Source organism: Oryx dammah, unplaced genomic scaffold, assembly GCF_014754425.2.
Source record: "Oryx dammah isolate SB20612 unplaced genomic scaffold, SCBI_Odam_1.1 HiC_scaffold_12, whole genome shotgun sequence".
Classification (NCBI taxonomy): domain Eukaryota; kingdom Metazoa; phylum Chordata; class Mammalia; order Artiodactyla; family Bovidae; genus Oryx; species Oryx dammah.
This window is the reverse complement of record NW_024070196.1, coordinates 15,371,920-15,384,222: the sequence shown is the minus strand read 5'-3', so window position 1 is coordinate 15,384,222 and position 12,303 is coordinate 15,371,920. Positions and strand designations below refer to the sequence as shown.

At 39.9% G+C, this 12,303-nt stretch overlaps 1 protein-coding gene across 4 annotated transcripts in view; it reads right to left on the bottom strand.

Annotated features, from left to right (window-relative positions):
- The window catches only part of INPP4B (inositol polyphosphate-4-phosphatase type II B), a 704,914-nt gene that overhangs the window by 283,652 nt on the left and 408,959 nt on the right, over nucleotides 1-12,303 (bottom strand). For all 4 annotated transcript variants that reach the window (XM_040250456.1, XM_040250457.1, XM_040250454.1 and 1 more), the window contains one exon: nucleotides 9,203-9,253. In XM_040250456.1, the coding sequence (XP_040106390.1) occupies nucleotides 9,203-9,253 (51 nt within the window). The remainder of the gene's footprint in view (nucleotides 1-9,202; nucleotides 9,254-12,303) is intronic.

Here is a 12,303-nt window from a genome sequence, read left to right as displayed (position 1 = left end):
TCACGGGGTGAGATTGAAGGGGGTGTGAATTCATCCTTCTCACTAAAAACAGAGATGAAGAGCCTGGAAAAAAACAAAACAGCCAACAGAGAAGCCAGGACTTTTCCACAAACTCCACCTAAGAAAACTTGTATAAAAGAAAAGATTACAAATGTTCGATGTTTACCAATGCTGTGCTTGTTCTTATTAGAATTCCTCAAGGCATGGGCAGCACTAACTTTGTATTCCAGAAATGAGCAAATCTGTTAGTTGAAGCTATTTTTATGTGGGACTCTGTACAAGCTATAAATAGAAATGCTATATTTCTCCCCCATCACAGCAATGTTTAAAAGTATTTGTTTCCTTTGTTATTTCTACACTATCATGGGACAATTTCATTCCAACATGCAAAAAAGAATGGTACTTATTTAGTTACATTTTCTAAAATTGTTTTTTAAATCTATCATACTGGGTATTGGCTATCTATGAATATATCTACCTTCTACATTCTCTGACTCATAATATGAAGAATAAAATACTAAATTGGTTTTTCTTTTCCAGGATAAAAACCTTTCATCTCTTTTTAATATTCCTGGCTGCTTGTGATTTAAAAGTCAGAATATTATGGTATACCATAAATAGGATTTTTCATTCTCCTTTCAAGGTCAACATGTAAACATGAAAATATCAAACCCATATTATTACCCATACCACTGCTGTCTAACACATTACAATACTTTACAAGAAGTCCACACTACATCTTCCACAACATTCTCTCTTCATATCTCTGTTGCCAGCCTGCCCTAAAATGAGATGCCAGGTTTAAGTCAACTGGGTCTTTTCAGAGGAAAGTGTGCAATTATTCCATACATAAAAGGCTGCACCTATACAAACAGATCACTGGCTATAGGGGAGAAAAGTTTCAGGTCAAAATTTTTCTTCTCTTTTCAAAGCTCTAACTTAGAAGAACTGGTTCAAAAGTCATAAAGGCAAAAATTTGAAATACAACTTGGTTGTCAGGTTGGAGATATCGGTATGTTAGTAATGATAAGCCCAACTGATTCACATGAAACTCAAAGAGATGGTTTAGACAAGTCCCAAATCCAGAATCACAGAAGACTAAATTATCAGATGAAGAATGTTATGTGAAAACAGAAGATTTGTGGAAACAAAGCTCTGATGACATGAATGATGACAGTGAATCAAGGCAGAAAAGACATCTATGAGCTGTATGAACAAAGCTTCAGGAAATTTAGGTGACTTTTCAGTAAGGGGCCAAGCCAGTTGAGGAGATTCCCAGCTGAACAAAAGTATTTACACCACCTCAGCAGAGGCCTACTAGGCTGTCTCTGTGTAAAAGGGCTCCCTCCCAAACTCTGCTAGTCTCTATTCCTTACCCTGATATATCGTTTCTATTGTTACTTAAATATTATGTATTTAATTGCCTATTTTGCCCTCCCCTCAAAATAAAAATTGAGATTTGAAGTTCCCCATTGAGTTTTGCTTTCTGATAAAACACTGCTTAACAGGTGTGTGATAGTGAGTGACGATAAATGAATGAACGGATGGCATACACACTACCTTTCAAGGAAGTTATTCTATGATACATAGAAGAAAGCCTCCTGCAGATATTTACAAACCATTTAGTGGTAAAGAATCTGCCGACCAACGCAGGAGACGCGAGAGATGCAGGTTCTATCCCTGGGTTGGGAAGATACCCTGGAGTAGGAAATGGCAACCCACTCCAGTGTTCTTGCCGGGAAAAATCCCATGGACAGAGGAGCCTGGTGGGCTTACAGTCCACGGGGCCACAAAGAGTCGGACGTAACTGGGCGACTGAGCACACAGTTCACTGAACTGTGGGAAATCAAAACAGTTTTTTAGCCTGCAGATTGTGTACTATGTTAGTGAATTTCACGTTAGCATTTCAGTGCTTTGAAGACATGTCTCACTTACTCTTTCACTGGTAATTAGGGGTTTTAATTTAAATTCCACCCCTCACTCATTATCCTCACTCGAAGAAAATGCTTAACTCAGTGGAAATGTCAGTGTCCCCAAAATTCAAGTTATTTCCTCTCTTTGCCTTTAGAGATTTTGAAGGTATAGATGGTTTTAGAATTAAGAAAACAATCTGCGCATACCATGCATGTTATTGTGGTCTTTTCAGCAATAAAAGTGGCAGATGTCCCAGACGGGAGTGTAGGAAGGAACAGGTGGAGGGGCTATTTTCAGAAATGCTCTACAGACACACCAAGAGACACAGCTGCAAGTAGTCTGTGACCACAAGCCACTGATGTGTCTCCTGCCCACAGACCCGGAGCTACTGAGGAAGCAGGCCCCTAGCCCATCCATCTTCTAGCTCAGTCCATTGTTCAGAACATAGGGATTGTATGCTACGCCCATTGCTGCCCTGGGAGAGCTTGCCGTGTGCCAAAAAAGGACGCTCGTGAGTCAATTCTTTCCATCACAATTGTCAGGGCCATGATTAACATCAAAGGATATTATCCTTTGAGAGAGAGCTTACAGAAATCATACAAGCCGTTACAAATCACCTTAGGTATTATGCGCGCTCAGTCGGTAAGTCATGTCCAACTCTTTGCAACCCCATGGACTGCAGCCTACCAGGTTCCTCTGTCCATGGAATTTCCCAGGCAAGAATACTGGAGTCGAGTTGCCATTTCCTTCAGGGGATCTTCCCAACTAAGGGGTCAAATCCACATCTCCTGCCTTAACAGGTGAATTCTTTACCAATGAGCCACCTGGGAAACCCAATGATATTATGAAACCATGTCAAACCAGAACAAGTGTTATATATTCTAAATTTTTAAAATTTTATTCTAAAAATAACTATACATTAGTACTTCATGTTGCAAAAAAAATGCACTCTGACTACCTAAAGGGGTGGGATGCAGGGAAGTGAGAGGGAAGCTCAAGATGAAGGGATGTATGTATACTTATGGCTGATTCATGTTTACATATGGCAGAAACCAACACAACATTGTAAAGCAGTTATCCTTCAATTAAAAATTAAAAATAAAATAAAAGGCACTAATAAAATCCCCCAATTTACAGACAGTGCATAATTTCACATTGCAATACTGAACAATGGACTTGCCCATACATTTACCTTCTAGCGGGTTTTTATATGTTTGCTTCACTTCAATAAAAATATTAGTAAGATTATGACCTTCCACACCTCAGAAGGTGGAAAACATATCATTCATTTACATGAATATTCACTGGACTCTTGGTAAAAGAATGAATTAGAGAAAATAGTTTTTTCTATTTCTGCAACTTGAATTCCCATGGAGGGAAAAGAGCACACAGTACTAATGCAAAAGAAAAACTTAATATAGTGACTTTATCTTCAGTTCAGTTCAGTCGCTCAGTCGTGTCCGACTCTTTGCGACCCCATGAGTTGCAGCACGCCAGGCCTCCCTGTCCATCACCAACTCCCGGAGTTCACTCAAACTCACATCCATCGAGTCCGTGATGCCATCCAGCCATCTCATCCTCTGTCGTCCCCTTCTCCTCCTGCCCCCAATCCCTCCCAGCATCAGAGTCTTTTCCAATGAGTCAACTCTTTGCATGAGGTGGCCAAAGTACTGGAGTTTCAGCTTTAGCATCATTCCCTCCAAAGAAATCCCAGGGCTGATCTCCTTTAGAATGGACTGGTTGGATCTCCTTGCAGTCCAAGGGACTCTCAGGAGTCTTCTCCAACACCACAGTTCAAAAGCATCAATTCTTCGGTGCTCAGCCTTCTTCACAGTCCAACTCTCACATCCATACGTGACCACTGGAAAAACCTTGCCTTGACTAGACAGCCCTTTGTTGGCAAAGTAATGTCTCTGCTTTTCAATATGCTATCTAGGTTGGTCATACTTTTCTTCCAAGGAGTAAGCGTACTTTATCTTACTGCCATTTTGATCATAATCATAAAATTTAATAAAATTATTTTTAACAAATTTTTATATTCCACATGTAACTTAGGTAACATTTTTATTTCTCCTTCAATGTTGTTTATAAAATTCTTAGCCTAAAGGTTTTAAAGTAGAAGCTCCAATATTAGGGGGAAAAATTTTTTTTAAATAGTGACACTAGAATTGGAGGTCTGAAGTGCTATTCTAAATTCAGGATTATATCCAAAAATTAAAATCTGGGCAAATAAATCATTTCTCCAAGCCCCCAGGCTACTTGTCCACTGATGGGCATTGAAGCACTCTGTAGGTCTGTCTTTTCTCTCTCAAACCTAGGAATTGTGCAATTTATTCCACCACATTAGGCCTTAGTTTCTGTATGAAACAGTTGCATATGATAATAGTTCTTTCTCACAGTTACTGTTATAAGAATTAAAGTAATCTAGGCAAAGCACTTAGTACATTACTGGGAAAATAGAAACCACTGCATAAATATTAGATTATATAGTGCTTAAGGAAAATATGCCCAGAAGTCAGATGACTTAAACATAAGTCCACTGTAAGTATTTTTGGAAAAGGCAGAGTATTAAAAAATGTCTGAGAGAAATTAGAGAAATTCCAGTTATATAAAAGGAAAACACATGTTTAAAAATAAAAGTTAGATTCAGGCAAAACATAACTTGAAATAAACTCTAGTGAAAAATAAGTTCTTCTGCCAAATGGGAGAAAGTGAAGAGGAACTAAAGAACCTCTTGATTAAGGTGAAAGAAGAGAGTGAAAAAGCTGGCTTAAAACTCAACATTCAAACAACTAAGATCATGGCATCTGGTCCCATCACTTCATGGCAAATAGATAGGGAAATAATGGAAACAGTGGCAGATTTTATTTTCTTGGGCTCCAAAATCACTGCAGACGGTGACTGCAGCCAATTAAAAGAAGAAAAGCTATGACAAACCTAGACAGTGTGTTAAAAAGCAGAATCATCACTTTACCGACAAAGGTCTGTGTAGTCAAAGCTATGGTTTTTCTAGTAGTCATGTATAGATGTGAGAGTTGGACCATAAAGAAGGCTGAGTACTGAAGAACTGATGCTTTTAAACTAAGGTGCTGGCGAAGACTCTTGAGAGTCACTTGGACTGCAAGGAGATCAACCAGTTAATCCTAAAGGAAACCAACCCTAAATATTCATTGGAAGGACTGATGCTACAGTTGAAAATCCAATACTGTGGCCACCTGGTGTGAAGAGCTGACTCACCGAAAGAGACCCTGATGCTGGGAAAGACTGAGAGCAGGAGGAGAAGGGGTCGACAGAGGATGAGATGGTGGGATGGCATTATGACTCAACGGACATGAGTTCGAGCAAACTCCAAGAGACAGTGAAGGACAGAGAAGCCTGACATGCAGCATGGGGTTGCAAAGAGTTGGATACCACTTAATAACTGAACAACACCCTAGTGAAAGAGATATATGAATGTTATGTGGTTCCTTGCAGTTCATAGTGCTGAGTACACCATAGCTATGATTTCTTGTACATCAAATTTTTATTAGATCATGTGGAACGTTTATCAGAGCCCAAGAAATATCTGGATGAAATCAAAGAAAGCTAAGACTTGTGGAGTCTGGATGCATTCAAAGAAAGTTAATACTTGTGGAGACATGGCCCGCCTGTAGATAAAAATCAGGGACCCATAGGAGTTAACTGGCTTACACCCCGTCACAAAACTAGTTAATATGCAGAGGCCAAGTTCGAATCCAGGTTTCTTCCTCCTCAGTCCAGAACCCTTTCATCCTGCCTCACACTGTGGGCCTCACTTCCAGGACAGGTGGCAATCCCCTTTCCTTCTGACAGGCTCTCTGTCCCCACTCTGTGTGGCTCTGACCTTTCTTGCCTGTTCACAATGATGCAACACTCACAATTATCATCCTGGTGCAAGCACCCAAAGTAGATGATTATTATGTTACTAGATGCACGATTTCAACCATTCACCTGGCTGGAGAGTGATCTCAAGCAGGGTGCAGAAAGCAAGACATCTGTGTCAATCCCTAGCCCTGCTCTATGGGAGTGTACAGATAAACAGTCCCTCCCACCACTCCAGTGTTCCTTAGCAGCAGCAGCAGCCCTCCAGTCCCAGCAAGGACTCTTCGAGTCACAGACATCCACAGTGCTCAGCAGGGTTGCATACTTCCCTGAACCAGGTCCTCAGCAGTCTGGTGCCCTGGTATTACAGCAGGACCCGGCAGAAGTACTCCTTCTATATGCATATCTCTAACACCTATGTTCATCTCACAAAGCCTTTATGGCAAGTAATAGGTTGTCTTTAAATTTCAACTTGCGAGAACCTCCCAAATTGTTTCAAGTGCTGTCCAGAGCTGCATTATCCAGCTTGAGCACTAGTTTGCGGCTATTGTGAATTGCGATGTGTTCTACATGTAAATATACATCAAAATTATAAGACATGATATGAGAAGAGTGTGACATATATCATTAATTATTTTTACATTGATTACAATTTGAAATAATATTTTTGCATAGATGGGGCTAAATAAAATATTATAATTAATTTCACCTGTATCTTTTTACACTTTTAAAAGCACAGGCTACTAGAAAATTTTAAATTATATATGTAGCACACACTGTATTTCTAGTAGACACTGCTGGTTTTGAGGTTAAATGGATATGTCCGTTATACTCTGTCCTATTCTCATAAAACTATATCGAGTAACTGTGGTATAAGTTGTAAAAGGTCTTTGAAAACTTGAAGTTGATATTGGGAGGCTGATACATAACATCTCCTACAAATAACTTATAGGACAGGGCTTTTTTCATACCTTTGTACAAGTATTTTTTCTTCACTCTCAACCCTAACAGACATAGTTGCACAGTCTCCAACCCCAGCATATATGAAATATTTGGGCTGAAAAAATACATCAGAAAGAAAAAGAAACTGAGAGGAAATCTATTACAATGTGATGAAGAGTCTACAAAAAACATTAAAAAGCACTTTAGGGTGAAGTCATATATATTATAAAATTACATCTTTATTATGAATACACTTGAAAAGTTTTCACAGCACAAACTGGTATCCGCTTGACTAAGTCAGCAACAAAGATGTGGGTGCCTCTGATAGATGCTGCTGAAGAATGCAAAGAAACGTGTGGGATGCATTTGAAAGATTTATAATAAAATGTTTAGCTCATTTTTAAAATAGGAGTACTTAGTGGCTAGAGTTCTTGACACATTGCCCAAGAACTTAAACCCTCAAGAATTTTCTCAGTATCCAAAAAAACGTTCTGAGGAGTGATGAGATGTATATTAACCAGTGGTCCTTCATAGCTTCTCAAGGTGTGGCAATTCTTCCCTATCAGAATACCATGTATTTTGAGAATGTTAGAAAGCCAAGGCATGCTTTAAAGTGTTAGTTGCTCAGCCATGTCTGACTCTTTGCAACCCCATGGACTGTAGCCCACTGGGCTCCTCTGTCCATGGAATTCTCCAGGCAATAATACTGGAGTGGGTTGCCATTCCCTTCTCCAAGGAATCTTCTTGGTGCAGGAATTGAACCTGGGTCTCCTGAACTGCAAACAGATTCTTTACCATCTGAGCCACCAAGGAAGCCCCGAAAGCATGCTGACTTATTCTTATTTAGGCTCATGCTTATCATGCTTGAGATATAGTTCAACAATATAAGTGCCATTTCACTGATATCTGATGTGTCGGAAAATGTACTAGATTCTTATCATATTATGTGATTATCTTTGGACATACCCTCCCCTTTGTATTCTGGTGGTCTAAACAAATACAAGATAGTTGGCAAACCAAAATCTTGGAATGGGAGATAGCACCAGTAGGGAGCTGCAAGTGGGCAGGGAGACTGCATGGGGCTTGCTGGGAGGGAAGCCTGAGGCTGGAAGGACTTGCCAGTCCCTTGTGGAAAAATATAGAAGCCCTTGTAGTCTTGGCAGTGACATTGGTGGTGGAAGTAAGAAGAGTAAAAGAGGCTAAAGGGACAGACAGTAAACAAAGCATGAAAATCCACTTGAATCGGAGTTATTCAACCTGCCCCAGGAAGAAACCTGAAGTCAATGTTCAGCATGAGCGAACATGAAGCATCATTTTTCTTCGCCTTTGCTAACAGATGCAGAGGAGGCTGACTCACTTCTCAGCCAGTTCATGCTTTCTGGATGGCTCCCTTTGGCCAGTTGGAATGGCAGCTGTGGTCAATGAGGAAGTGAACGCTACCTAGTACAGGGTTCCCCACACCCACCGGAAGAAGGCTACTAATTGCATGTAGGACTTCAGGGAATTTCAAATCCGCCTTTCAGTTGGCTCAGCCACAGGGTCTCTCAGACTCAACTTCTTTCTTGACTTTTTCCTCCTTTCTGAATTCCAGATCCCAGGGACAAGCCTCCTGGGCTATCCTTTCAAGAGCTTCCACTGCCTTGTCTAAGCAAAATCACCTATTAACCTCTTGTTCTCCCAACTTCTAAAAGCTGAAGAGGTGATGGTTCTGATGCAGCAGGAAAACCTTAGCTGGATCTCCCAACACTGGGCCATACTTTGGTGGCAGTTTTTCTTTGACCTGCGCTCGAGGAGATCAAACCAGTCAATCCTAAAGAAAATCCACCCTGAATATTCATTGGAAGGGCTGATGCTGAGGCTGAAACTCCAAAACTTTGGCCGCCTGACGCAAAGAAATGAGTCACTGGAAAAGACCCTGATGCTGGGAAAGACGAAGGGCAGGAGAAGGGGATGGCAGAAGATGAGATGGTTGGATGGCATCACTGACTAAATGAATGTGAGTTTGAGCAAACTATGGAAGGTAGTGAAGGACAGGGAAGCCTGGAGTGCTGCAGCCCATGGGGTTGCAAAGAGTTGGACATGACTAAATGACTAAACTCAATGGTGTTGAAGCCACAGGGAGCACAAACATCACAGTCCCATGGCCAGGGCCAGTTAGTCCTCTGTCTCCTTGCTGGAGAGGTAGAACTCACATCTTCAATTTCCCAGCCTCCTGTTGGTCCAGGAATGTTGGTTCCAATGGCATCTCAGTTTCCTGCAGGGCCATTTCTAGACTTTTCTCTAGCCACCTGAACTAAAGATGAATTCACATCATGATGATTTTCAGGAGAAAAGGAATGAAGTCCATGCCATTCAGCAAATATGTGACAGTGTCTCCTTGCATAGCACACCCAGTTAATTTAACTCAGTTTTACTTGTCAGCTACCAGGCAGTAGGCCAGAGAAAAATCCAAATGATTAGCTTAGAAGCAACAAGTATGCCTTTTAGAAATATAAGAAACACTTACCCCAACCTCTGGTGGGGGATCCTTGTGTTCAGGTACAACACTGGTTCGAACCTAAGGAGAAAAACAAACATTTTATGAACCACTTTCAGAGTAGAAACCAGTGTGGAAGTGTCATATAGGTGTCCTTTTCATTTTCCTTTATTTGGCATCGATTCAGACTCTGTGGTTAATCATTACTGAAGGTACTTGTGTATAGCTTCCACCATGGGCAGCTACAAAGCTGTCCTTTCATAGTTCCTGAAATTCCTGATGCCCCTAAGTAGACAGAGCTGCCTGAATCCTCAGATCAACACTTCTTGTCAAATACAGAGATATCAGGGCTTTAGGTGAATCACTTTTAATCTCCTGGAAAAGCAACCTTCATTCAGCATTCCAGGGAAAGAACAGAGTGACCTAGAGAATGCTGTTGCATGCATGCTTATACATATTTATTCTATGCATAAGAACCAAGACGCACCATCCTTTTAGGATATGCCTCCCACTTAAGAATTCTCAGCCAAATTTTGAGATAACCGCATCCAGATTCATCTGAAACTAATTCTCAATTGTGGAAGAGAAAAAATGATGGTAGTGGTTTAGTTGCTAAGTTGTGTTTGACTCTGTTGTGACCCCATGGCCATTAGCCCACCAGGCTCCTCTGTCCAAGAGATTTCCCATGCAAGAATACTGGAGTGGGTTGCCATTTCCTACTCCAAGCGAACTCCCCAACCAAGAGATCAAGCCCCTGTCTTCTGCATTGTAGGCGGTCTCCTGCATTGCAGGCAGATTCTTTACCACTGAGACACCACGGAAGCCCCAAAGAGGAAAACAGTAAAAAATAGTCATCTGGGGAAGATTTTCTTATGTTTCAAAAGCATTCCAGGTGAAAAAATCAACTCCTTACATGATAAGTAGACATATTTCTTCTCCTGAGTGGTGATCCTCAACCCTGATTGTACATTACAATTATCCGAGGCTCTTTCAAAATATCTTGTGTTCTTTCCTGACCCAGGATATTGACTCTGATGTATTGCTACTGAGTCTATGATTCTCTATTAAAACGTTTTTTCAGATAAAAAGAAATCACAATTATCTTTCTCACTTAAGAGAAAGCAGTAAAAGCAGGAAGAAAACATAAATCCTAAATCTACTATATCTAAATTTACAGCAAAGATGTGATAAACAAGTTAAATGAATACAGAGCAATATACAAGAACACTGTGCTTATTTGGAGAGCAGAGGGCTGGTGAGACAGATGGGAGAGAGGAACCCAGGAACATATAATGGATCAACATTTGAGGGGGTCATTTAAACAAAATCCCTTTGGAGGTACAACAATGGCAATCCTATTCTTTGTTCTTTATGACAGATCCAGCATTATCACTTGTATAATTTGTCAGTCATTATGACTCAAAATCGTTCACCAGAGCACAAAATAATGACAGGAGAGATCCCAACAGAGTAAACAACGTAATTTACAGCACACACTCAACTCTGGATTTCATAACAGAGTGCTCACTAGTTAAGAGCATTTCCAGGTTGGTGGCTCCATTAACATTCTTTGGCCCAGAATCTTCAGATATACCTTCAGTCTCATTATCTGGAAATCATTAGCTGGCCTCAAAGGATAAGGAAACTCAGAAACTATATATTAATACATGGCAAGCTGTAATGTGTGTGCGTGTATGTACATGTAGACTAAATACAGTATGTGTGTGTGTATATATATATATGTATATGCAGACTATATACTAGAAATATATATAGTGAATATTCACATATATGCAACCCATATACACATATATATATGTGTATATGCATCATCATTTTAAGAAAATATTTGACATCCAAAAAGCATTAACCAAGGAGATATAGTTGAACATAGAAAGAAAGCAAAAGTAAAAAAAAAAAAAAATGGTGAGAGCAAACATATATAGGACTGCATAAAGTGAGCACATGTATAAATATATATAAATATATATACACTATGCAATATAATATTGGACAAAGGTATAAAAATACTGACGATTGTTGCAACATAGTCGTTAAACTCCTAAATTTATATTGGTTTTATCAGTAGAACATTTATACCTTATTAATATGAATAAACTGCATAGAGAAAAAAAGATTCTTAACCCAAAGTTGCAAACTATGAAAATGTCTAAAGCTATTCACTGATCAGTTTGCATATTCAGTGTGTGTGTGTGTGTGTGTGTCTGCCTGTCTGTCTGTGTGCACATGTGCAAGCAGGAGGGAAAGACAGAGTGAACTTCACTTTACGTAACAGAAGCATTTTTAAAAAGTACCTGTACTTCATATCCTGTACCGTGGCACGTTTAAATCACAAGAGGAACTCTTAATTTAGAGGAACTTAGAGACAAAAATAATAAATTTTAAATTTTATAAAGTCAAATTTGTATAGGAAATGTTTGTTTAAATCAGTTTATATGTAGAGTTTTAATTTATATATTTAAGATCAATACCACTGATGTGACAGTATATAGGTTACAAATCAACCATGCTTTTCTTACATAATATACATCCCTCCTCACAGTGAAAACACTGGGTTTGTCAGTGAATAAGGTCCCATTCTTTCTCTTGGGGACTTTAGAGTCTAGTGGGCAGCATAAATGTATGAATAACCCAGGACAATGTAGTAAGTTCTAAAATGAAAATGTGGGTACATTCCTGTCTTAATGCAGAGTGAAGAGTAACTGATGCAGCCTGTAAGCATCAAGAAAGGCTTCACAGCAGAGGAGGTCTGAGTTTTGAACAGTGAGTAGGAGTTTGAGGCAAAGAAGAAGGTGGCTAAGCAAACAAGGTGTTATGTAGCAGGCATGGAGTCATAAAAACCCATCTGTGTTTGGAAAAGAGTGAGTATTCAGAAGACACTTTAACATGGGGCCTCTAAGGACACAAGAGTCAACTCTGCCTGGGGAGAGAGATCACAGGTTATGGAACTGGGGTTGCATACAATTTCTAGACAATAGGAAAATTTTTGAAAAAGTATTTATTTATTTATTTGGCTGTACCAGGTCTAAGTTGCAGCACATGGGATCTTTGATCTTCGCTGTGGCACGCGGGATCCTCCGCTGTGGCACGCGGGATCCTCCGCTGTGGCA